The 27,664-nt window shown below is 40.4% G+C and overlaps 1 protein-coding gene across 11 annotated transcripts in view; it reads right to left on the reverse strand.

Moving 5' to 3' along the window:
- TSPAN5 (tetraspanin 5) overlaps positions 1-27,664 on the reverse strand; it is a 116,538-nt gene that overhangs the window by 11,443 nt on the left and 77,431 nt on the right. For 9 of the 11 annotated variants that reach the window (XR_010601254.1, XR_010601256.1, XR_010601255.1 and 6 more), the window contains 3 exons: positions 15,834-15,884; positions 3,614-3,760; positions 1,504-1,674 (listed from right to left, as the gene is read on the reverse strand). Coding sequence is in view for 6 of the 11 variants with exons in the window: in XM_042859988.2 (XP_042715922.1) it covers positions 1,504-1,674; positions 3,614-3,760; positions 15,834-15,884 (369 nt within the window). In the remaining 5 variants the exon portion in view is untranslated. Of the gene's footprint in view, positions 1-1,503; positions 1,675-3,613; positions 3,761-15,833; positions 15,885-16,984; positions 17,132-27,664 lie in introns of those variants that run through there. The other 2 variants (XR_010601258.1, XM_065596172.1) reach the window with 1 other exon arrangement.

Genomic DNA, 27,664 nt, shown 5'->3' on the forward strand with positions numbered 1-27,664 from the left:
CGTTCACTAGGAATTGCACTGAGACCCTTTCATTTCACAACGGCCAAAGATTTGTGGCCGCCACGAAGCTAGGTCAGATCCAATACAATGTGTAAGACTCTGTGCATCCCGTCTCGTATTCACTCTCTCGAGGGGAAAAAACAAAATTATGACATACTCAAACATGAACATAAATGAATTCATTTTGGTGGGTGGATATCCCTTGGATAGCAGTCATCTAGCACTCAGGCCCTTAGACACACAGGGCCAAATTCAAAGGTGATGAGTAAGGATGCAGGCTCATAAGCTGAAGGGCCAGGAGAGAGGAGTGTAACAAGAAAGAGCTAAAGAGTAAGAATGGGATGGGCAGCATAGGCCATTCCCTGCTTGATTTACATCTTCATACAGCTCCTTGATGTGTAACTTACATCCACTTCGATTCCCTTGCATGTCAGTAAGTAGGTATGTGTACGTTTAAGGGAGCTTAACTTGTACCACCTCACACACCACACTCTAAATATTACCAATTCTCTCTAAGAGACAGAGATAGGAGCCATTTCCAGATTTCTCATGAGGAGAACTTCAATAGTGGCCCAATTCCAACTAGGCTAATTACATTCAATAGACTTTAGAATTTCCCCTGCAGTTTCGCTTGGATAAGTAATTCTCCTCCTCCTACCCTGAAGCGTGGTCTAGAATTCTAGCCCTGCTAACTAGATGTCAAGTCCCATCACAGAACTGACTGTATTTTCAATCAGTCTCAATAAAACACATTGTATGAGTGCTGCAACTAGAGATGGGCAAAAATCTTTTCAGCAAATAGTAAATTCTCCAAAAAAAATGCATTTTGGGGGCATCAAAATCATTTGCAAATTTTGATATAATTCAGTGAATAGTTTCTGTCCCCAGCCCCAAAAAACAATAATTCCAAAAATGCCATTTTGAATTGAGATTTTTTTTTGAAAAATAGACATTTTAAATGTTTGGTTTCCATTTGAACTCGACTTTTTGGTTTTTCATTTTGTCAAAAACAAAACAAAATAAACATGAAAAAAATTCAGTTTCCATGCAAAACTAACTGAATTTTCTTTTGGATTTTTCATTTCAGCCATTGAACTGAAAAATCAGTTATTCACTTAGCTCTAGTTGCAACTCTTATAGTAATGAAATAGTTTAAGCCTCCATGAACAATGGAGAAGTCTTCAGAAACTTGTTTTTAGGAAAGCTATGTGATCTAGTGGCCTAGAGCACAAGAATGGACATCAGGAACTTGCAATTTCTAATTCTGGATCTACCACAGACTCCCTCGGTGACTTTTAGACAATTCACCTAGCCTTTTGCCTCACTTCTCCCATTTATAAAATGGGGTTAATAACTAGCCTAACCTCAAACGGGATTCAGATATATCTACAGAAGTGCCATTAAGTAATTGCTACGTATATGTGCTAAGTATTATATTCTAGAGCATTTTTGTGGCTGCTTGCAAAAGCCAACAGATGAGAAGTAAAAGTAGAAACAACTTACATATTCCTGTGTGAAGTCTATAAGGTTTTGCAAATCAATGTCATCTCTGTATGCTCTGATATTATTGTTTATAAAGAAATACAGCTGGTCTTTGATCCAGTCTTTGAAAACAAATGCCAGAACACCAGCAGTGAGCTCCAGGAAGAAAATAATTCCCAGGAATACAGAAAACTATGAGAAAGAAGAGAAAAAAAAGTTACAAGAAAAGAACAATTTTACCTCTGTGGCAAAAGGCTTATTTTCCAAGGCTTACAAATAATCAGAATGTGAATGACCTGAAACTGGACGTTTTGTCAGTTTCAGCAGGCTTATTAACACATGTTCAATGTACTCCTACCGACAGGAAACCTGACTCTTTTAAAAATGTTATTCATAATCAGCTGATAGTGCAGGATTGTACAGTTCTGTCTGGCACTTAACAAAGACCAACATTTTCAAAGTTGGGTGCCTAAAGTTGGATACCTCAGCTGGGATTTTCAAAAGGACCCAAGGTAGTTAGGGGTAAATGTAAATGGGACTCCCTGAGACCCTCCCCTCTGACAATATCAGCCTTAAATCCATATTTAGGTACCTAAATTTTCAAAAGGTGTTGAGCAGCCACTGGCACCTCTGAAAATCAGTTCACTTATTTGGGTGCCAAAAATTAGGTGCAGAAATCCATCTATTGGCACCTAGGTCTGTACAGTTTGGCCTAAGGAAGCATTTAAAGCAAACACTGGTAACAGCAGAAATTAATTAATGACTAAGTTACAAAGGAATGTCTGTGGAATTACTCATTATAATCACATTAAAACCAAGTAAGTTCATCAAGATTAATGCAAATGCAGTGAATGCCAAAGGCATTACTAATGACATGCCACTTTCTCTAAACATCTCCAGTGAGTCTAGTCTAGATGGAGTTTAAAAAACCCCATATGATCCGGATATATTACAGCTCTCTGTTCTGCAACTGTGCCTTTGATTCTCATTTTAATATTTATTTTTTGTTCATTCAGATGCATTTTTAATTTTTCCTGCAGCTACTGAATAGGAGGCTATTGGCAGATGTGTTCATTTTAGAGGCGTTCAGAGAAGCAAAGGATGGAAGAAACAAGAAAGTTACTTTAATTTTCTAGCCACACACAAATAAATTGGAACTAGCTCAGGCTAGTTTATAGAAAGGCCTTGAGAACAGTAACTAAGAACCACCTCCTCCCTCTATACAGCACTTCCAACCCGGGAGCCAAACACGGCACTGTTGTTTAGTAAGAAGCTTTTTCATGTACATTTAACAGTTATGGTGATGATGGCGTAAATTAGACGACAGCTTGCCAGGAGCCAAAAGGGTGAATGGGGATCACACTAACTTTGTGTAAAACAGACCAGCCTGCAGTCACACATCTTTAACTTGAAGATGTGCCCCACAGGGAGCGTGGTTACCAAAAGACAGACAAACCAGGCTGCTCAGCTCAAGATGGCGCATTGGCTGCTGGAACCTGCCTGCAGTTTCTTTCATGACTAATAGTCCAGGCCAAGGGAGACTGAGCAGTGCCATCATTAAGCAGTACAGGGCTGCGTTGAATTAGTCTGAGTTGTACAGTGCCAGGGATATCTACAAGGTCACAGGACCTCAATAAATAATCCCCCCTATAACTCAATATTGTCTCTTCTTTACCACGAGGGACACCATGGGGCCTGCACTCCCACACCAATGATCATGTGGGCTATATTCGGTAGAGCTTTCACGTTCCCCCCCCCCACACACACATTTTACACAGGCATCTCATTATGGGCTTTCAAAGCTCAATACGTACACTATTAAAGTAGGTTCTCTCCTTAAGGCCAAGCATTAGATTGGATCCTTATAAAAGGCATGTGCTTTGCATTATGGCTCTTAACAGGATTGCATCATGCAAGTTAAAACTCAAAAACATAAGCAATTTGAATTACAGCTCTTTAATAGTTTCATTGTTTAAAGACAGGGAAAAACTAACTTAGCAGAGAAATACAACACGCTTGTGTCAAATATCCCCAAAGGCATTTTACAAGACTGCCACAGTTAAGCAATAACACAGAACATGGTTTAACTTATGTAACTGATGAATCCAGAAATTGCAAAAAGGCTACTTACGAACTTGAGAAGGAAGGTATTTTCTCGCAAAGCTCCAATACATCCTGCAAATCCCAAAATGAACATGACTCCTCCTACCACAAGGAAGAGCCAAACTGGATCAAAGCCTCCCAGGTCAGTTATGGAGGAGATATTGGACAGCACTCCCTGGGAAAAAAAAACAATGCCAAGGAATAACAGATGTGTCTGGCCTTCTATTGTGCAACAAGTCTGCTTTTGCTTTTCCTTTAAAATACAGAGAACAACATCAAATGGATGTTCTTCGGCACGTATCAGAGAGCAAAATTAATAAGCTCTTGGATGCACAGCAGATGAAAAGATGAACATTTCCTTTCAATGCACTGTGTGCACTGAAACAATAAGATACAATGTGAACAACAAAATGCACCTCAGAGTGTCCTTTGCAAGGAAGTCACAGAGTATATCACGCCACATACAGCTATGAGGGATTAATTTGCCAGGAAGTCACAGTAGCTAAAAGGGTGGGAGGAAGATTAGTCTATTTTTGTTAGCTATTGTGGACAACATTTATGTGCTTTATATTTTGGGGTAGCAAGTTAAGTTCTTGCATAAACAACACAATTATAAATGTTATGGTCTAAAAAGCCATTAAGGCAACAGCTGACATTTCTTTAATTTGGTTTTAAATCCAGAGAGTGGATACTACTCAGACATAGGAAGCAAGTTCCTCAGTTGTGGGCAGTAGTTATTACGGGCTCTTCCTCCTAAAGATTTTAGGTCATATCTTGGGCAGACTAGATAGCCGGTCAATTCAGACTTCAGTTAGTAGCAGTGACAAAACCTCTGTTGAGTAAGCAGAGTGCAGCTAGTGACTCAATAGTTAGCAATAAAACTTGGCAATTAATTTAGAATCTCTTAGGGATTTTAAATCAGGGGTGATGTGTCAAGCTATTCAAATATAAGAGCTGTTATATGGCTTGTTGGAAACAGGATATGCAGCGTTCCTGACTGAACAACCAGTAATAACCAGCCTGCATGCCATCTCCAACTATGGAGCAGAACTCAGGTGGATTGTGATGACGGCAGCATTCCTGAGAAGGTACTATTTTGTTTTTTCTTAAATGCTCTGGGACATATTCTGGCTGATCTTGAGATGTGCAAGGATGAGGAGAGAATGCAGGGAGTCCTTTCCCTATTCTTGTAAGCCTGCACTAAGACTATCAGGATTCTGGTGCTGAGTTAGAGACCACAAGATGGCAGGAAAAGCACGATGGTCTCACACCATTCCTCCTTTCACACCACCTGGAAAAGGACTGCATATTAGAGGACAGGAACAACAACAAAGACATGATGCAACCCAGGGCTGGAGTACACACTATAAACCAATAGCATGGATGTCATCCTCCTTTCTACCTGTGACAGATCTCTCTCCTTTCTACCATCCTCCTGCCTGGACACGGACATTATCCCCTGCCCCATTATACTCTTTTTACACATAGGGTAGGGCTACATTTAGAGCTGGGGGGATGATGCCCAGGTCAAGTACACATACTCACTGTGACCAAGGCACCCCCATGTTCACACCATACCCCCTACTGCAATGGTATTTGTACACAATGTGTCTTTTGAAATATCATTTGAAAACTAATGACACACTGGTCAGTAATATAATTGTGAAATGTATGTGACAATGCTGTGTGTGGAATTATGGACACTCATTTTAAAGGGCTTTAAAGTCTGTGACTAAAAGGTGTTTAAACCAGGTATGTCAGGGGGAGTTGATAAACAGGTCTTCTCAAGACAAAGGAAAGAGGCCAACACCTCAAATAACGTGTGGCCAAATTCAATGGGCTATTCATGCATAGTGGAGGTTGCAGGAAGAGAACATTTACATTGTAAAATTGCAGCAGGATGCATCACACTGGAATACACCAACAGACACCATGGAGTCGGTCCCCTGGAGGAGACAGGAGACTGACCCCCAGGGGATCAATTTGACCCTTGAAATAAAACGCAGATTTTGATATGTAAGGGGACACAAACACTCTGGATCATCCTTCAGCTGAGGAGACAAGGAAAACCACCTTGGACTGTGTGGTGATCAGCCAGCTATTGCTGGAAGAGGAAGATTAGTGAGGAAACTATTTTGAACAAAGACTCTAGCTTGTCAAGTTACGTCATAGCCATTAGAAAGTATTTTTACTTTTATTTGTTTGTAACCATTTCTATCTTTGTTCCTCCTACTTGGTATCATTTAACCTAAGTCATTGTGTTAATAAAACAAGTTTATTTTTATTATAAACCAACTCAGTGCTGTGTTTGAAGGGAAGGGTGTGTTTATCACTTACGTTACTAATAAGCTGTAATCCACTGACTCTTTAAAAGAGCAGCAAACTTAATATCTTCTGTGAGTGTCCTGTGGCGGGGCTGTGCCTGACCAGGAAATATCTCTGTGGAGCATGGGGGCTAGAGTTCAATGATCATTACCTGCTAAGCAAGGTTTGGGGTGGGAGAGCTTTGGGCTGTTTACTGGTGAGGAAGACAGACTGGAGTGGCAGGGAGCTGACACAGAGTCTAATTTCCTGCATAGCTCACTCTTGCTGAGGCAGAAGGTAACAGTGGCTCACAGCAGAATGTTCTACTGGCACTAGCTCTCATCAAGCTAGCGTGCTAAAAGTACTAGCATAGCCATGGTAGTATGGGCAGCGGCGAGTGGCAGCACGGTCTGGCTGCCCTGAGCACAAACCCACCGGGACCCTGTGGGTACATATGCTGGGGAGGTAGCCCATGCCACCACTCACTACTGCCCATGCTACTGTGGCTATGTTAGTATTTTTAGCCAAACTAGCATGAGAATGTCTTCTTGAGCGGGAAATCACACCCCCATCTCAGTCACTAGGAAGACCAAAATAGATTTAATGGCGTAATATTACAGAATAATCCTGACAGTCGTCCTGGTCTGAAACAGGCTGGTTGGTGTGCAAGCTGAAACCATCATAGTCAGTCCTTGGCATTTTCAGCAAGTTATAAAAAGCGTACCACTAGACTTGTTTCTAACTCTTATTATGTACATCCTACAAAGGAGGCACTGCAACAGCTCTATGGATATGCATGAAACATAACAAGGAAACAGAGACAGATCCATGAGAAAGGCTGGTCTTGGAGGTACACAGGTCAGGAAATAGACCCTTTGCCCTAGGAATAAAAGAAATGTTCTGCATGATAAAACAATGACTTACCCAAGTTTTGCACATACACATTTTCCACATTTTCCTTAAGGACCTACAGTAACTACAGTGTTAAGGCAGAGTTTCCTTTATAAAGAAAAACTACATATAGTCTTGTGTTACAATAGCTCTCATAGATCCCAGATGATATCATAACACACACGAGTTCTGGGAGGGCTAACGTAGGAGATGTAGCAGGGGTGTGCTCAACATTTTCTTTTTTTAAATAAAAACTACCATCGAACGGGTGAACATTGTTACTTAATGACACATACTTTTTTTAATCTGATGTCGAAAGAGACTTTGGGCTTATTTAAAATCAAACCACTATAACATTCAAATCCTATGGAGATGGCCTCAGCCAAATTCTCCTCTGACTTACAATATGTAAATCTGGAGTATTTCTAGTGACTTCAGTGGCATTACTCTGGATTTACACACACAGAAGTGAGAACAAGATATACCTCTCTGTGATCATTTTATAGCATACAAGGCTCAGTCATGCCCCCACTAAAGGCAGCGGAAACAGAACCCAGCTAAATAAAGCTACTATGTATTTACATTCTTTTCATAATCTGTACTGACCCCTAAGGACACAAAGCTAGATGTTTTTCTGGATCTTCTGGTTTAGCAGGGTTCATTAGAGGCCAGTGCTCAAAATGCTGGTCACCTAGGATCTATAATACTGTAGCTCTAATTTGCCCTAGTCTCTGTTCTTTTCCTCACCTGTTATAGAAAGAGAGCAAACACAAGGGGAGACTCCTCAGGGTAGCCAATTTCTAACCTGTATTGAGCCAGTAGAAGCACTACCTGCTAATGTATATTGTCCCTTTACACACCAGTTTTGCCTGTCCACTTTTGGTTATCACCAGCCTTGTATGAGTTACATTGAGCTATGCCTCAGGACAGAGGAGCTCTGTGGAGCACATGCTATATAATTTGCTCTCATGTTCTTCTGTACTGTTGGATCATTTTCTCTCACTGTACACAGAAGCTTCAGTTACCAACATCCTGGAGATACACAACTCAGGATATACAAGAGAGAGAGAGGTTTTGGCAATAAAACAACAGCTTTTAGTCTGAATGATAAACATGGTTTATAAATGATAAACAAGAGGTCTGTTGTTAACCTAAAGATATTCTCAGGTTCTTTGATAGCAGACTCCTTAATGATGAAATATGGTGTAGGCTATCTTACAGCCCTCTCCTTTCCCGAACAGTTTGAAATAAGCTCTTAAGATCCTTATTTGCTTAATGACTACTTTGTTTCGGTCTTCACCGAGAAGTCTGAAGGAATGCCTAACATAGTGAATGCTAATGGGAAGGGGGTAGGTTTAGCAGATAAAATAAAAAAAGAACAAGTTAAAAATCACTTAGAAAAGTTAGATGCCTGCAAGTCATCAGGGCCTGATGAAATGCATCCTACAATACTCAAGGAGCTAATAGAGGAGGTATCTGAGCCTCTAGCTATTATCTTTGGAAAATCATGGGAGACGGGAGAGATTCCAGAAGACTGGAAAAGGGCAAATATAGTGCCCATCTATAAAAAGAGAAATAAAAACAACCCAGGAAACTACAGACCAGTTAGTTTAACTTCTGTGCCAGGGAAGATAATGGAGCAAGTAATTAAGGAAATCATCTGCAAACACTTGGAAGGTGGTAAGGTGATAGGGAATAGCCAGCATGGATTTGTAAAGAACAAATCGTGTCAAACTAATCTGATAGCTTTCTTTGATAGGATAATGAGTCTTGTGGATAAGGGAGAAGCTGTGGATGTGGTATACCTAGACTTTAGTAAGGCATTTGATACGGTCTTGCATGATATTCTTATGGATAAACTAGGCAAATACAATTTAGATGAAGCTACTATAAGATGGGTTCATAACTGGCTGGATAACCATACTCAGAGAGTTGTTATTAATGGTTCCCAATCCTGCTGGAAAGGCATAACAAGTGGGGTTCCGCAGGGATCGGTTTTGGGACCGGCTCTGTTCAATATCTTCATTAACGACTTACATATTGGCATAGAAAGTACGCTTATTAAGTTTGCAGATGATACCAAACTGGGAGGGATTGCAACTGCTTTGGAGGACAGGGTCATAATTCAAAATGATCTGGACAAATTGGAGAAATGGTCTGAGGTAAACAGGATGAAGTTTAATAAAGACAAATGCAAAGTGCTCCACTTAGGAAGGAACAAATCAGTTTCACACATACAGAATGGGAAGAGACTGTCTAGGAACGAGTACGGCAGAAAGGGATCTAGGGGTTATAGTGGACCACAAGCTAAATATGAGTCAACAATGTGATGCTGTTGCAAAAAAAGCAAACGTGATTCTGGGATGTATTAACAGGTGTGTTGTGAGCAAGACACGAGAAGTCATTCTTCTGCTGTACTCTGAGCTGGTTAGGCCTCAACTGGAGTATTGTGTCCAGTTCTGGGCACCGCATTTCAAGAAAGATGTGGAGAAATTGGAGAGGGTCCAGAGAAGAGCAACAAGAATGATTAAAGGTCTTGAGAACATGACCTATGAAGGAAGGCTGAAAGAATTGGGTTTGTTTAGTTTGAAAAAGAGAAGACTGAGAAGGGACATGATAGCAGTTTTCAGGTATCTAAAAGGGTGTCCTAAGGAGGAGGGAGAAAACTTGTTCACCTTAGTCTCTAAGGATAGAACAAGAAGCAATGGGCTTAAACTGCAGCAAGGGAGGTTTAGGTTGGACATTAGGAAAAAGTTCCTAACTGTCAGGGTGGTTAAACATTGAAATAAATTGCCTAGGGAGGTTGTGGAATCTCCATCTCTGGAGATATTTAAGAGTAGGTTAGATAAATGTCTATCAGGGATGGTCTAGACAGTATTTGGTCCATGAGGGCAGGGGACTGGACTCTATGACCTCTTGAGGTCCCTTCCAGTCCTAGAATCTATGAATCCTTAGTGGTGCAGTATTTACAAGTATATTTTGTTTGAAATAGTGGGGCAATGACTGGAGCATATTATTCCATTTCAAACTGCTGAAAAGGATTGGAAGGACCATCTCATAGGAATGTCGATATATCCTTTCTATCCACACGTCTGCCTGCCTGTCTTAGGGTTTTCTACAATGCCTGTCACCATAATATTCAAGCACTTCTGTTGATTTAATGGGTTATTTAGGAGAGAAATTGGGAAGAGCTGAGAAGAGCCTAGCACTGACCAGCACTGTCTTCACCATATCTTTAGCTGAATGTTGGAGGTGGAGTGGTGGTGTGTTTTTTAAGAGGGTAGAGCAGAGGACAAAGAATCAATGAGTACTATGTTCTAATCCTGGCTCTTGAACCAGTCATTTAATATTTTCAATTTATGCAATAATCTACCTCACAGGGGAGACAAACATTTGTAAAGAGCTTTAAAATCCTTGTACACCTCGACCCCAATATAATGCAACCCGATATAACATGAATTCGGATATAACATAGTAAAGCAGTGCTCGGGGGGGGGGGGCGCACTCCGGTGGATCAAAGCAAATTCGATATAACGCAGTTTCACCTATAACGTGTTAAGATTTTTTGGCTCCCGAGGACAGGGTTATATCGGGGTAGAGGTGTATTATGTAAATATGAAGCATCCTTTCCAGCAGTATGAGTAACAATCGTCTATGCTGCTCTTTTTATTTCTGGCTGGTCAAGTCAGTACTATTGATACCTTAGATGGGAAAAGAAGGGGATGCAGCTTTCCCCCCTGACAATGCTATTGTATTTCTATCCTGCACATGCACTGTTCAGACATTTGCATAATATTTGCCAGAAACCAGTTCATTTCTGCAAAATCACATGTTTTAATATTTTCCCCTCTCACAATGGCTTTGGTCCAGGGATATGCTGTAGTCCCAAAAGGAGACTGAATAGGATATGTTCCCTGGCTGATCTTCAACTCAGCTGTTTGCAGTATTCATCCACCCTCTTAATGTTCTGCAATACTTAGAGCTCCTGGTTAACTATTTCACATCTACATGTGTCCCTGAGCCAATTCCAGTCAGAATTTGCTTCTGCTGCTGAGGGGGATGGAAAGGGGGAAGAGAAGAGAAAATAAAAAACTGGAGTGAAATCAGCATAATGAAGTTATGAAAAGTCCTTTATTTCTAGCTATGCATTCGATTTCAGAGCATGCAGGTACAGGGGATGTGTGCATGCAATGGGAAAGATTGAGCTCATCCCTACCACACTCCAAATGGAATAACTAGACACTAATTCCACGGAGAGGCAGCAGAAAAACAGAAGGAACCATCCCCTTCCACAAACATGGGGGAGAAATGCATAAGGCAGCAATACATGCAGAAAAGGTTTTGGTGGGGCATCCCTCAAGGCTGATAGATATCACGTTTCCAACGAGGCCCAAGCATTTCTGCAGCACTGGAGTGCCCTTACTGGGTCACTTTCACCACTACGGTACCAGAGCAGAGGACTCATAGATGGTGAGTCAGTCTGGGAAGGGAGGCTTAGGCTCTGTTCCAGACCTGCCAGTTGTCTTGCAGCTCCTTTTGTTGTCTCTCTCTCTCTCCAGCCCACCGCTGTAATCTCAGGCACAGCTCAGGGGACAGGAAATCTGGCCTTCTAAGCAGGAGTTGGAGGGGTTCCTCACCACACCGCACATGCAGTGTTTGCCTGCTCCTTTCCCAGCCAGAAGGGAGCAAGGAGGAAACAGATGCTCAGGAGCCCAGGGAGGGCCCATCCCCACCCATCACTCCTCCCAACCCCAGGCCTTCAACCCCCACTTATTCAACAGTCCCTGTGACACACTACAGAGAAGAATGCCAAGACCAATGAGAAGGGACAGCACCAAGGGAAAACACAGGGAACTAAAACTACATTCCATGCCTTGCAGGCTTCACGGGAAAAAATGTGGAGGAACAACCACCCTCCCTCACTGCATCAGAGGGGAAATTTTAGGGGTGGTCTGAGAGATCCCCTCTCTGGGAAAAGAGATGAACTAGAGCAGTGATGCTCAGACTGAGGCTCGTGAACCATAAGTGCCTCTTTAATGCATCTCCTGCGACTCTTTGCAGCACGATATTAAAACGTGTGATTTAATTATTAACCAATCTAAGTTATTAACCAATCAGGATGCCTTTACTACGTTATTAACCTATTGTAATGGATAAAATAATAATTCTTGGTGAGTCATTTTGCTGTGAGAATAATATATCTTAAAAAAATAGTAAATGAAACAATGAATTCACTCTACTTTGGCTCTTTTGGGTAATGTTGATCACTAATTTGGCTCCTGAACCACTGAAGTCTGAGTATCAGTGAACTAGGAGAAGTGGTTGTGGAGGTGGTCAGAGGAAAAGAAAAAGATTCAAATATAGAATCATCTGGAGCATATTCTCCTTTGCAAACTGTGGGCTGATCTTTCACACCCTGCTCATGCAAATGAGTAGGAATCTCTGACTAACATATATTTGGAGGGTGATGAGAAATGCAAGTATTTTCAATCACATTACTGCTTCATAATAGGAAAAATGTATCTATTTTGATAGGCATAAATCACTGAAAATTTCACATTATTGTGGATTTGAGTAAGTGTAGGGGAGAGAATAACGGTAATTTAAATGTGCCAAACCGGTTTCATTCCAAAATTTAGTCTCTGTAAACCAGAAAATAGGTGGGGGGTGTTTACACAATTTAAGTTACATTCATGTTGGAAACACAAAAACAACAGCAGCAGCAGCAGCAGCATTTCGCTAGTTACTTGGAACGGGAAGGAAACAAAAGGGAGAATGACTGGTCTAGTTTCCTTGTTATAAAGGAGTGGAATTCACAAAGTAAACTAACAGCACAAAGAGAGAAAAGTAAAATGAGATTTTTAAAATCCATTCAGATTGAAAAGCTTCAGGTGTTATAACACGAAGTAGGACATTAAAAATTATTTTGACTGTGCCCCTTTAGGCACCAAACTCTAAATGATGAGTCACATAATTGAAATTATTCACACCACCAACCCCGATATAAAATCCACAAATGCACAAGAGCAGAGAGAGTGCTTTGCATTTTGCCCAATTTGCATGCAGCCTCAGGGATATGCACAAGATTCAAATTTCCAAACAAGGATTCAAACAAGCACTTGCTGGAAGTGGGTACCTGCAATCTCTTGGCACAATTAGTGCATCTCTCCTTCCTGATCTTTTATCTTCACTGGGAGGGAAGGAAAGATCTTTCCTCAAAAATCTCAGAGAAAAATTCAGCAGTAAAACCGGGGTGACGGGGTGGAGAGAGGTGAACTTAGTCTTTACAGATTCTCTCTCTCTTTCGGGTTCACTGCCTCCTTGTTTCTCACAGCTCTCTTTCAGGTTCATGATTTAGGATGCTAATTTTTCCACTTTCTGTTTAGGCCTCGCTGACTGGCTGTCAAATCAGTTCCATTGACTGTCTGACAAGTGAATTCTATTGCTCCCCCAAAGGCTGGAAGGAAGGTAATGAGACTATGTAGGGAATTATTTTCTTTAAAATGCTGTTTGTCTTCAAGTCTCTTTTAGAAACAACTGGGGGCATGGGAAGGGATATGAAACCACAGTGCGTTCCTTACACCTGCACCGCGTTTGGAATCCACGCAAGGACCACCACTAGAAGAACTACAGTGCATTCCTCACACCTGGCAAAAATAAGGCTGCAATTAAATGTGCATTATTTTATTAAAGCCAACCTTGGTAAGTGATATCATTCAACTTTTAGTACACTATCTGGTACTCTACTTTCCGTCATTCTGAAAAGGCTTTGAGATGTGGCAAATTTGACTAGAGAAATGACTGGAGAGGTAAAATTTAACTGGAAAGAAATTCAAATGACCAGGGGAGGTGTAGGGGTGTGTGTGTGTGTGTGTGTGTGTGTGTGTGTGTGTGTGTGTGTGTGTGTGTGTGTGTGTGTGTGTGTGTGTGTGGATTTGCATCCCCAAAAATCACAACTTACAGCAGCACAGTGATTTCTTAAGCTCCAACTGTGCAAAAACTGAAGTCCGTACGTAACTGTACATAGGAGCAGTGCCATGGAACTCAGCATCAGTGCAGATGGTAAACTCTGTGGGAAAGATGCTCTCTACTATGTGACTATACTGCATCTAGAACAACAGGGCTTCAGCCCTAGCTGGGGCCTTTGCATGACACCACAGTAAACATGATAAACAGTCTTTCTAGTGAGGCAGTATCTTTTATTGGGTCAACTTCGGTATAAAAGATATTGCCTCATATCTCTCTAATATCCTGGGACCAACATGGCTACAACACACCGCAAACAATTTCTAAAGCACCACATTTTCCCCATGCATGCACTCAGAATGCCTGCTGAAGTCAGTGGTTTCCTGTGCACATGTCTGAGGAAAGAATCTGGTCCTACGGCAGCGATATTTTTATTTATTCATTTATGTAAACAAGTCATACAGCCAAGACTGTCCAAACTGGCAGGTACCTACTCTTGCTTTGCGTTTTGTTTTTTTTAAGCATGTAATATATTAACTCAGTGCTTCAAATCTATTGGTTATTTTAAAATGACATCACGATATTAAGTTTCTGCATCTCAAGTAAAATGTTTGCTGCAGTTTCTGGCTATTAATAATTTTTAACTGGATACATTTCTCCATGAAGAGACTGATCCAGTCTCACACTAATGAGCTATATTAAAGACCTAATGAATTGTCACTCTGACAGAACGACCCTTTTGCTTTAGGACTCTAGACTAAGGACACATTTATAATAATGGAAAAATCATTTTCGCTGCTCCAGGAAATGCTAGAAGAACTTTAAAAAAAAAAAATCTTAACTGGGAAGCCACTTCAAAGTTAAGCGAATACTAACTAATTTATGCCTCAGACCTGCAAAGACAAAAGCACATACTTTGCTTTACACACAGAGTAGCTCTATTTAATTCAATTAGAATACTCGTAGTAGATAAAGCTAAGCATGTGATTACATCTTGGAGGATCAGGGCCTTAGCACAATACAGACTTTCATAATGCACTTCAATGCCTGTTCAAAGCCATGTAAAATGTTTTATTGTTTTAAATGGTCTGTATTCCGGAAGAAAACAGACGGAACGACTAGAAGGCTCCAACTGACTGACTTGCTTCCAAGATAGGCTAATTCATTCTGAATGTTTAGTGCAAAAGCTGAGCCAGAGACTGGGTTTCCAATGTATTATTCTGTTTGTTCAGCCCCACTTATGAGCTTAGTAATGAACATAATATCAATACTTAACACTAACATGGGGCTTTTCCTCTTCAATGCACTTTACAAACATTATCTAATTAATTCTCACAATATTCTTGCTATCATAGGTATTTATTATTAACAACAACAATATTAATAAGAACAAAAGGGGAAGAAAATAGTTTTAATTTTGTTTTGTTGCGGAACTGATCTCTTTACCCAGGATTCTGACACACATTGATTTGTTTTATACCTTCTAGTCTGGCACTGCCTTTCCTTCCCACTTTCCATCCCCAAGCAGTCTCCCAAATTTGGGCCCAACCCCGCAAACCTTTAATCACATGAGTTAATAGGCCTATCTGTGAGAGGATAAGAGTTACAGCATCAGTCGCACAATGAAGGACATTCTAATTAAGATAACTGAAGGAACACTATAGCTTAGTCAGTCTTGTGCTTATTTTTTTGTAAGTGTCTAAACTAATTTAAGCCACAGCTACCAGTAGTGTTGTAAATTCAGAGGCAAAAATAGAAAAACTCACTTTCATTTGGTTTGCCTCCCTTTATGAGAGTACACTATCATACCAACATTGCCTACCACTGAGAGCTCTATGCTGTACTTTCCATGTATGCGCTGCCGGGGCTATTCTGTGTGCATCTGTCAGTTGATCTTTCTTGCCAACGCAGCCTCCAGAAAGATGCTGAGGTCTCCTTCTAGGTGAGGCAAGCTAAAGTTTAATTTGACAATGGGTCTTATTTTCTCTCTAGTACCGACAGTGAGTGAATGGGTAGCATGTGTAATATATAGTTATTCAATCAGTCACTAAAAAAAAAAAGTTGAGTTTGTGTTATATTCAACTTACTTTTTCATTCCATGCCCACAATCCAATTCCAAGAAATGCTATGCCCAGAAACTGAAAGAAACAAGAGGAAATTGGGGTAAGAACTGTGAATTGACCGTTACAAATATTTCATATATCGATTACCCCTTCAACTTCACCCCTCTGGCTGGGAACCTCTGTACCTCTAACAGTAATGTCGAGATTGGGCGCGACAGCACAGAAAAAATACAACAGCTTCTCCTACAATTCCACAATTCGAGAATGAAAGGCTGCTTTCTTGGCACAGAGAACAGCCAGAAAACAGCAGGATAAGGGTGAAGCTCCCTAATGCTGCACAGCCCACTTAATGCTTTCCCACATACGCATCTCAGATGCCATGAATGTCACCTCCTCAACCACTCCACAAATCAGCTCAAAGAAATATCTCCCAAGACTTGCATAAGCCAAGATCTGCGACAGGACAACACAACAAACCATCATCATTTTGCAGCCAGCTGTACAGAGCCGCTTCCCTTGCAAAGCACAATAAAAGAAATTCAGCTAGAAGGAGGAAGCACTAAAATCCATATTCATGACCAGGTATAGTTATGTTGCCCACATTATGGCCTATTAAACCTAAATCAATGGGTACATTTTTAAACCAGAACTATCATCAGAAAAAAATATCAGAGATAATCCTAAAATAAACCTAAACAAGCTTAATTTTATAGCTTTCTATTTATTGGTTGCTTTTATATTTCACAATGAACAAGCTACTTTAATAGGCCATGCAGCCAACAATACACCATATCTTTGCATATCTCAGAATGGCATAGCACATTTTAAAACTATTGATCTCTCTCTTTCTGCATTCAAAAATATTAAATACATTAACTAAATGAATAAAATGACTAAATCTTGCATTCCCAAAATATGTACTTGTTTCCTTTCTGAAGCAGAACTTGCAGAGCTGAGCTATACTTGTGGTTTTGGTTCAAAGAGTTTTGCAAAAACTTTCTTCCAGTTTTGCTTCACATGATTTAACTACCTTTCAAGTTCTGGGTTTGTATGAACACCAGAACTAAAGTCTATTGAGACAGATGAGGTTTTATATAGTACTAACTCAAACCACAAATTGGTCCAAGTTAATGGAAACTGAGTCCAGGCTGACAAATTTTTGAGTGACTATTTACCATTGATTACATCACAATCATCATGACTTTAGGGGACAGTTGACCATCTAAGGCACTCCTTGTTCCATGGAATATCTTCAGTACTGCATATGCCCATAAGATTAACATGTGCCGTGTTGCTGTAGGATTGTGTAACAGTCAAAAAGTTGAGGCTTTAATATAAACAAACACACACAAAATAACAGCTAATAACCAATGAGCAAAAGAACTACTTAGAAATAACAATTCTGGGGACACTACTACAATCACTCCTCTTTGGCAACAGGAAAAGGTTGTTTTATTCATGTTCGATGGTTTCTAGGCATGTTACTAGTTCAGTTGAAGTGTATGTTTGGCTGCTGTGGCCCAGCAATACATGCATACCAGCTTCTTTGGTCATCCAGGAGACTCTAGGATGACCCTGCACCCACGCCGCTTCTCGCATCTCCAGCTGGCTGGGAATGGCGAACTGCGGGCACTGGGAGCTGCGGGGGGGCCGTGCCTGCGGACAGTCAATGTAAACAACGTAAACCGCGTGCCGAAGGTTGCCAACCCCTAGATTAAAGTTACTGATGTAACTCCCTCACATGACTGCTACTAAACTCTGACTTTATTTGCAAATGGGATGCTCATGCTAGGAGTCAGTCTATTTGACCTCTGTGCAATGGCTGGAGGCCGATGTAAGGAGATCTTTGTAAATGTTGGGTGAAGTCCAAAGGGACTTCACCCAAAAGAAACACACAGCTACCCCTCAACAAAAGTAAGGAAGGGGAAAGCTACAATAAAAGCAAAACAGAACAAAAAACCTCAAGGATCAACTAATTACAGTTGCAATAAAGAATGTAAAAACAGGAAGGGAGCGTAGGTCCAAGTTAAAATGTGGGAACCAGAGGGGCACACAGAGATTGCTTAGAGAAAGCATCTAAGCAATCACGGGACGCTGGCTGGATATATGATCTATGGGGTGAAAGGAAATAGGTCCCACAATCACAAAGAAATCCCATCACCACCAGCACTGGTCAGTCAACCTCCTCAATTGAAGGAGCCAGACAGACAAATTTGAAGACTGAAGTCCTCTGTTTCTCCACAGAACTGATACAGCATAGACCGTGGTATAGCAAGTTTTCTCCACACCTTGTCAGCATGACTGGATTTGTCCTACAGGGGTCACTCTAGTAGCATTTCAGGTTATCCAATTCAGATCAGATCCTCAAATGGTATAAGTCAATGTGACTCCACTGAAGTCCATGGAGCTATGCCAGTTTATACCAGATGAGGTGCTGCTCCTTCAAGTACATTTTAGTCCTTGGCGCCTCTGTTGAGACTGCCAACAAGGGTTCCAGTTAGTGGCATGGGTGGTAGAAGTTTTTTGCAATACACCTCTACCCCGAAATAACGCTGTCCTCGGGAGCCAAAAAATCTTACCACGTTATAGGTGAAACCGCGTTATATCAAACTTGCTTTGATCTGCCGGAGTGCGCAGTCCCGCCCCCCCGGAGCGCTGCTTTACCGTGTTATATCCGAATTTGTGTTATATCGGGTCACGTTATATCGGGGTAGAGGTGTATTAGAGACCTGCCCACTTGTCAAATTCAAAGCCAGTTTGAATTGGGTGGGTTACAAATCAATAACCTAGAGACAAAAGGCTCTATATACCAATTCCCTGGATCCACCTAGTCCCCAACCCTACTAAACTTTTACTACTTTCCTATGTCCCTGAATAAAAAGGGAAAATGGCTGTGTACTACGACATAATACCCTGAACCTTTGCCATTTTTTGTACGTATCTCTGCAAAGTTACTTTCAAGAAGTCAGCAAGTACCAAGCTCTAAAGACACGTAATCTTGACAATGTTTTCCTGCCATGAAGGAAAAATGAAGGAGCAGCTGGGACTCCATGCAACATCCACTGTAAAATCTATTTCAATGAGTAAATGTCATGGTAGGAATTGACTTTGTGAATTAAATTAAGTGTGCTGTTACCCAAAAGTTATTGCAGGGTTCAGAGTTGAAACTCCTATAAATGATCTATCAGGTAAACAGAACGGGCATATTAAACATCTCCTCTCCCCATACTGCCTGCTTACTAAATGGTACTGTGTAGCAGGATAAACTGCAATGTAAAATAATGCTTGTCAAATTATTAAATCCATAATATACACCACTCCAGCATGCAGTGAGAGAGCACTTTTAAAATACCTAACAAACAACTTTAAGGCAGGAGAGATCTACACCATTGCAATGTAACCAAGCAAAGCCTCTAATATAGAAAGAAAAACAAGGGGGGATGGGGCAGTGTACGCACACGTGTATGCTTTTCTCCTCTGGCTTTAAAAAGAGCTCACTACAGAGCCAACTATATATGAACTAGTTTGGGGCCATGCAATAGAATGTTGCTTGAATAGCACAAACTGATTTTCTTTGTGGTTTGTCTGCAATAAACGGATACTGTTCATAGATTTTTTTTTTTGGCATTCAGTATATTTTCTCTTAAGATCTGTAAGTAACTTAGTATACTAATGATTTTTCTTTCCAAAACCACACCAAGAAAATACATTTATCTTTCTGGGAAAAGGAGAGGGGAAACTGTGGGGATTCCCCAGCACTGAACTCAACAGCTTCACAGTGAGTTCACGTCTTTTATGCATTTAAAGAGGCAATTTTAGTTATGTGCCATAAGAACTTCTATAAAACGTTAACTAAATATTAACCGAAACACTCAAAGCTTAACCATGTTTTCAGAAAGGCGCACTGTCAAAAACTTCAGGCCCAAAATTGTACATACCATTAAAGTTGAATCATTAGCAAATGTCCTCCAGATTATATCCATGTTTGGTTTTAAAAATCAGTATCTCTTGCCCTAAAGGTCTAGCACTCTTGCCCTTATCCGTGATTGACTCCAGTGAAAATCAAAGGGTGCTTCGTGCTTAGGGCTACAGAATCAGGTCTGACTGTAGGTAATTACCATCAAGTGACATGGACAACACTAGCAGCACACTTTACTTATGTTCCACACAAACAAGAAAAGTTGGTACTATGCCCTATGTTTGCATAAGGGGCACATGGAACGCTTGATTTACATGGGCACCTACAGTAAACAAAAAAAATCTCTCTTTTTTTTTTTTAAATAACTACCTACTTGGGAATGGAGAGATCAATTCTTAATTCCAGATAAATAACCAGAGAGACGTTAGCTAACAGAATTTAAGTTACCTGACAATGCACTTTTAGATATACGGCTCCCATTTCAGGCCGTGATGGGACACGATACATCAGACCTTAAACCTGCCTTGGCCCAATGACAAGAGAGCATTATCCCCAAGAATTCTGTAATCCAACAGGATCCATTAATCACAGAGAAAGAATCACCACACCAGTTCCAGTGCCCTGACAGGCAAGAGGGAAAGAAAGCCCTGTCCTCCATCTGGAAGAGACGATGATTAGACCATAACTAATTGTCTGCTGACTACACCCCACCACCACCAAACACACTACGTGTTAGAGCAGATTCAGAGTGTCACCTCCTCAGCTGTAAGCCGAGCTAGGAACCATCTGGGATAATCATATTTACCACAGTGGCTGTGACTAACCCAGGAGAGCTGTCATTCACATGGATGTTGAAATTCCCCAAGACAGACAGCCCTAGCCTCTCCAACAACAGGCTCCAAAAACCACTCTGGCAGCCCTGACAGAAAGCCTGGAGGAATAGCATGGTGATCTGTACTCTACAAGGACACCCTCCGCCCTCCCTCAACCCAGTCAGCCTCCTCCTAGTACCTGCATACCAGATAGACACACTCCTTTAAGAGCAATAGGGCACTTTCTACATCTGAGGTCAGATGCAAAATGTACACTCAATACTGACTCCAAGGCTGACTTTCTTCCTCGTATGGATTTTTTAACCTCTTTCCATATGGAGGAAGGGGCCTTCTCTGCATCAGTGTCTAGAACTTCAGCTACTGACTTACTGAAAGCCTATTAGGTCTCTTCCCCTTCTGGGTCTTTCCCCTTGCCAAGACCAGGCACCCTTAAATTCCTTACCCTTACACGGTGCTCTTTCACATACTCTTTCAATAACCATATGTGCTTTAATAATCTTCTTTTTTTTTTTTTAATATATTCCCTCATTTTTTTCACTGTAACTTTTAAGTACATCAAGTTCTCAGTGCACCCTACGTTTTATCAGTCCTCTTTTGTTGTCAAATGTTTCTACTTCATCTTCCACAAATAAACAATCTGGATTGTTTTTTCATTTCCTCTATTTCAACAGGGAGAGAATCCACTATGGCTTATAATCAGTGTCACAGGGCCACTACTGCTGCTGATTAATATCATGCAGAACCATACAAAGATACTGAGGCCCTGAGCTTCGAGGTATCCAATCTTTGGTTACTCCCTCCAATACTCCCTTTTTGTTTTTGTTTTTTATTCTGTACTGTATTATTTGCAATCCAAATCAGGGCCTAAGTGTGCATGTAGTTTTGTGGCTAGAAAGCTCTGTCCCCAGGGGCATAAGTACAAAACAAAGATTTGTTTCATGATTTCTTTTTCTATTAATTTTTCCAATTTAAAATTTTCCTTACCCTGTTGGAAACACAAAATACAACGGCATTGAGTTAATGCAGGGGAACAAGAAATTGAAGCTACCTAGGAGCACAGCGTGAAATTGACCAGCCTAGTTGCAGAGTTCAAACTGTGAGACATACAAAAGTGAACATTAATAGTGAGAAATAAATTAGATTTTTAAAATTACTTCAGTGTTAACCTCAGCTGTTAATAACTCAGAGTAAGGGGGTTTTTTTATAAATTATTTTTATTTTAACAATGAGCCTTCAAGTTTTGAAGGATGTTACACCCTTTCCAGACCTAGGCCAAGCAATATAATCACACAGGAAGGAGCTAGTAGAAATTAAGTTGATCTTTTTGGACTGAAGTATCAAGACTGCAATTCTAAACTATACTAAAATCCTGTATTCTTCTGGGATGTGCCATTTGCTAGATAACGTCAAAGTAGAAATTGGAACTGTAAATCAAGAATCAGATGTTTCAGCAGTATGAACTAGATATAATATTAAATAGAGGTTTGAATTGAAACCCTAGATCCTAACACTGGATCTGTTTAAGAGGCAAAACCAAGATACCGACTACAAGTGTTTCTAAACACAGAGTTTCAAATTTCAGATCCAAATCTGAACCTTCCCAAAGTTCAGGGTGTTTGGATTTGTCCCATTAAGGAGATTGGTTCAAGCTGTGAACTCTGATCTGAAACCAGATCTCGGGTTTTGGTTTGGGCTCCATCTCTAATAAGAACAGATTATGTTTAAGCATTCTAAATCAAACCAGAATATGAAATACCAATTGCTCAGAGTATAATCTCCTCTGTGATACTTCTACTAAAAAGAGCCAAAAAAGTACATATGAGTTACAACTAACTCCGCTGTTTTTCTAACTTTATACAGTTTGCATAAGAAAGTTGTACTAAATCCTTGTGGTTAAACTGGCTTTCTTTGAAGGGATAAAACTACATAATGATAACAGAGATGAAACGTACAAATACATCACTTTGGTAGAGCAAGGAAGGAGGAAAGACCCCATTCTTGCAAGGGCAAGGAAGGAGGGAAAGACCCCATTCTTGCAAGGAAAATCAAACGGTCGAAAAACAAACAAGACGACTGAAGGATAAAACTATTCATAAAAAAAATCCATATTATTGCATTTGGAAATGGCAAAAAGCTTTGGTAAATGCTGTATTTTGCGTGCAGTTCAATGTTGTTTTGTACATAAGTGTGAAAAGGTAAATATAAACAAAATAATTTAATAAGCAGTATATACATGTGTATGTTGGGCCAGATCCGCAGTGGTAAATTACCATAGGTCCATAAAAACAACAAGGAGTCTGGTGGCACCTTAAAGACTAACAGATTTATTTGGGCATAAGCTTTCGTGAGTAAAAACCTCACTTCTTCGGATGCATAGAGTGAAAGTTACAGATGCAGGCATTATATACTGACACATGGAGAGCAGGGAGTTACTTCGCAAGTGGAGAACCAGTGTTGACAGGGCCGATTCAATCAGGGTGGATGTAGTCCACTCCCAATAATAGATGAGGAGGTGTCAATTCCAGGAGAGGAAAAGCTGCTTCTGTAATGAGCCAGCCACTCCCAGTCCCTATTCAAGCCCAGATTAATGGTGTTGAATTTGCAAATGAATTTTAGTTCTGCTGTTTCTCTTTGACGTCTATTTCTGAAGTTTTTTTGTTCAATGATAGTGACTTTTAAATCTGTAATAGAATGACCAGGGAGATTGAAGTGTTCACTTACTGGCTTATGTATGTTACCATTCCTGATGTCCGATTTGTGTCCATTTATTCTTTTGCGGAGGGACTGTCCGGTTTGGCCAATGTACATGGCAGAGGGGCATTGCTGGCACATGATGGCATATATAACATTAGTGGATGTGCAGGTGAATGAGCCCTTGATGGTGTGGCTGATGTGGTTGGGTCCTCTGATGCTGTTGCCAGAGTAGATATGGGGACAGAGTAGGCAACGAGGTTTGCTACAGGGATAGGTTCCTGGGTTGGTGTTTCTGTGGTGTGGTGTGTAGTTGCTGGTGAGTATTTGCTTCAGGTTGGGGAGTTGTCTGTAAGCGAGGACTGGCCTGCCTCCCAAGGTCTGTGAGAGTGAGGGATCATTTTCCAGGATAGGTTGTAGATCGTGGATAATGCGCTGGAGAGGTTTTAGCTGGGGGCTGTATGTGATGGCCAGTGGTGTTCTGTTATTGTCCTTGTTGGGCCTGTCCTGTAGTAGGTGATTTCTGGGTACCAGTCTTGCTCTGTCAATCTGTTTCCTCACTTCCCCAGGTGGGTATTGTAGTTTTACGAATGGGGACTCTCTTTCTGTCCCACCATCCCCACGAACATGATACAGTTCTGCGGTGATCTGGAAGCCTACTTTCGTCGTCTCCGACTCAAGGAATATTTTCAACGCACCACTGAACAGTGCACTGACCCATTCTTGAGGATTGGAACAACATTCCCAGTTCTGCTGCCACCAAACTTGTTGGTAGGAAAAGACAAGCGCAACCTATTCCTTGAAGACCCTTACAGAGGATCAGAAGATGTATATATTCTCCTCCCCTTCAGCCCCCAAAACAGAAATCTCTGTACCCTTCCCTCTCAAAGGCAACTGAAGCAAGAGCAGGGGCCTACCAGAGGAAAGGATCAATGCCCAAACTACCACAAGGACAGATATATTATAGTGATGAATGACACAAGAATGCTAAAATAAAATGAAAGCCTGTGGTAGAAGAATGGGGTTTCATTATGAAACCAGTGAGTTTCTCCAGGGATCACTTTGGGATTAGTTTGGAGTTTTCAATTGAAAACTACAAAACCAAAACTTCCAGCAAACCTCAAAGAGATGTGAACATATACACAAAACACTCTAGTCACCATAAACATGTTAACCAAAAACCAGTGTATTTCCCTCAACTCTTATACAAATATCCCACCTTGTGTGCCCAATTCTGCCTTCATTTACATGCAAGCCAGTCAGCAGAATTCTCTCCTCTCACATTTGAGAGAGAAAGAGAAATATTCTGTTTTCAGTCAAGCGTCAACTAACTTCATTTTAGTCACAAGAACTACTCTGGATCCATACCAGCCTAAAATAGCAGAATTTTATCCTCTGTCTACAAATTACTCTAGATATTTTAGAGAAAAGGGGCCCAATTCTCCCTTGCCTTGCATCTTGTATAGCCATTTAGACCTGTGCAAAATGACTACAGAAGGTGCATGGTGGCAGAGAATCAGATCCAATGTGTCTTCAATATTCCTTGTTTGGAGGCAGACCCTCTAAAAACCCTGTTGTCAAATCTTTGAAGAGCAGGTTAGGGAGAACAAATATTTAGGAAGTCCTTCAAAATATAATACTTGGCATTATACAACAGTGGTGCAACACTTTCTACAAGATTAATTTTACAACCCTCAGCCTTCCACTCATTAATGTTGATATAAAGCAAAAACTACATTCAAATTTCTCTAGTAAATCAATTACTTGAGAATAATTAGACAGCGTGTAACAATACTTTATCATTTCACTGTCCTCAACTGTTTACATGCAGTGAACAAAAGTTACACAATAAAGAATATTGCTATATATTTTATTCTATAATCTCTCTATTCTTCTCTCGGTATTAATTCACATGCTTAGATACATTCATAAGCAATAACCCCTTGCCTAGCACTTCAGTGTTTTCAGAGGTGGGTCAAACAATAAACATTTCAAGTTACATACATCCTTCTCTAAGCGTTATTAATCTTGTTGGCTTGAGCAGGAGAAACAAAGCACTCAGGTATGATCAGTTCTTTGTTGTGAGGGGTACAGCACTTTACAAAACAGCATATAGTTTAAAAAGTAACATAGTAAATAATGGTGCAAAACTAAAATAGTTGTACATTGTAAGGACAAATGTAGATTGATCACTTATTAAATCACACACAATTTTTTTTAATTTCAGTTGACACTCTTATTAAAACAAAAAATTTAGAACAGACTACCAACCAAAAGCATCTCAGCTGCAAACTAAGTAGTAAAGGGGTTAGGTAATATACCATCGTCACATACCACTGAATGTCAATATGTCCTTTGTGAGGAAGATTTATAAAAATAAAACAGGCTTGACAAATCATTCCTGTATGCAGTTGCTTCATTTTACACCCTTACAATAACAACAGAATGCACACTTTCCTATACAATAGAAAGGAACCAGAGCTGTAAAGTTTTGACTCAGATTAGAACTTCCTCAAAATTCGGGGATTTTTTAGATCCATCTCTACTATGTGTGCATGAACTTTCTTGCTATGAGTAGTGACAAAAACTTCTTATAACAGCCTTTTAAAGCAAAACTGTTAAGCTAGTAGGCCCAAAATCATCACTATGTCAGCAAAATTTATTTTGCAAGGGGTTTGACTATTTCACCCCTGTGATTGACATGAGTTACACCAACATAAGCACTAGTGTGCACAGCCCTACGACAGCAGGAGAAACTCTCCCACCAGCATGCCACCCCCAGGAGTGGGGTTTTTATGCAAATGGAAGAGCTCTCTCCTGTCAGCATAGAGCATCTTCACCAGACACCCTTCAGCAGCGCAGCTATATCGGTACAGCTGCTCCGCTGTAGCGTTGTACATGTAGACACGGCCATATCCACACCATTTTAGACTGTCTTCATCCACATTGTGGTTCTCTCTTTCTGTGACTGTCTACTATGTACTCTAAGCCTTCCAGACAGCACGATTTCACTCTTTATCCTGGGCACATGAATGAAACAGGCATAGAATGAGTAAGAGCAATGTACATAGTTGCATCTTCAAACACTCAGTCCTCTGGGTTTTTGTACAGTCACTTTACAGATCGTGGCATTGCTTGGTGGGGTTGGTTTGTTCTAAGAAAAAAATGTTTTTCATGGATCATGACTGCATGAAGAAGAATATGCAACTTTTTGAAGTACCATCAGTAAAACATGGGACTTCTTTAGGTTGTTACAAATCATTGAACTGACTCTAAAATGTACTTCTGCTCTAAGACAATCCTTCCCTAAGCAATATTTCTCTCGCCTGTACTATGGTGCACTCATAGCCACAATACACTAGAGAAATATTTAAAAGGTGGGACACTGATTAAATTCTTCCTATAATTTTTTTCCAAGAGTAATTTTTTTTTTGTATTAAACTTTTTTTGGTCAATCCTGAACTGATATGAAGCACAGGCATTCATTTCAGTTTCTTTAAATCATCCTCCAAGAGGAAGAATATTTCGACTAAGCCTGAATTGAAATACAATTTGTAATTTAAAAAACTCATTTCATTATTCATAGGCCTTCGCAGAATCCGATTTTTATTTTATAATTTTGACAGATAAAAATAAAACATTTTTTATTTTATTTCTAAGCTTTTTTTTTTTTTTTTCAATTTTTATTGGATTTTAATTTTCAGTTGTGGGAGATTTTGGGGTCAGCCAACGAAGTGAAAAGCACAGCTTGAAAGATGACTGAGAAGGCAGCTCACCTGCCTATCCAATCAGTATAGCAGCTTTCATCTAGGCTAAAACACCACATAAAGGGAATAAGGGGGGTTAGAGCCAAGAATCTGCCTCCTTCCTTTCCCATAACTTTTCCATTCTCAGCACCAGCCGGCACAGGATTTCATTTAAAGCTGGTTAACCACAGAGGGTCACCATGGGAAAGCAAACTGCTGAGAGCACACATTATATATTCATATAAATTTACAGATGTACTGTAATACTTATGAAAAATGTGTTGGCCTAGAGCCCATTAATTGTTTGCCCTTGAGCCATGGCCAGCAGGAAAGCTCCAAGCAATATGATTAGTGAAAGAAGATACCAGGGGTGATTGCTACCTGATTTGAGTCACATCAAAGGCAGCCAGCTATAGATGTAAAATAGGCTTTCAGATGTTAAATCTATTCTCTATTCTCATTTTAAATACACATTTTTAAAGATTAATATATATTTTACAAGTAATTATTTCCATGATACTTTACATGGATTCTCCCCCAAATGCAGCCGATAGGAATCGCCCTACTCAATTTTTCACACATTTTCCGTTCAGCTGAATCAAAAGACACAGCTGACATTGTACCAAAGTAGAAAAACGGATCTGAAAATGCTCTGAGAAAGCTGTG

Source organism: Chrysemys picta, chromosome 5, assembly GCF_011386835.1.
Source record: "Chrysemys picta bellii isolate R12L10 chromosome 5, ASM1138683v2, whole genome shotgun sequence".
Taxonomy (NCBI): domain Eukaryota; kingdom Metazoa; phylum Chordata; order Testudines; family Emydidae; genus Chrysemys; species Chrysemys picta.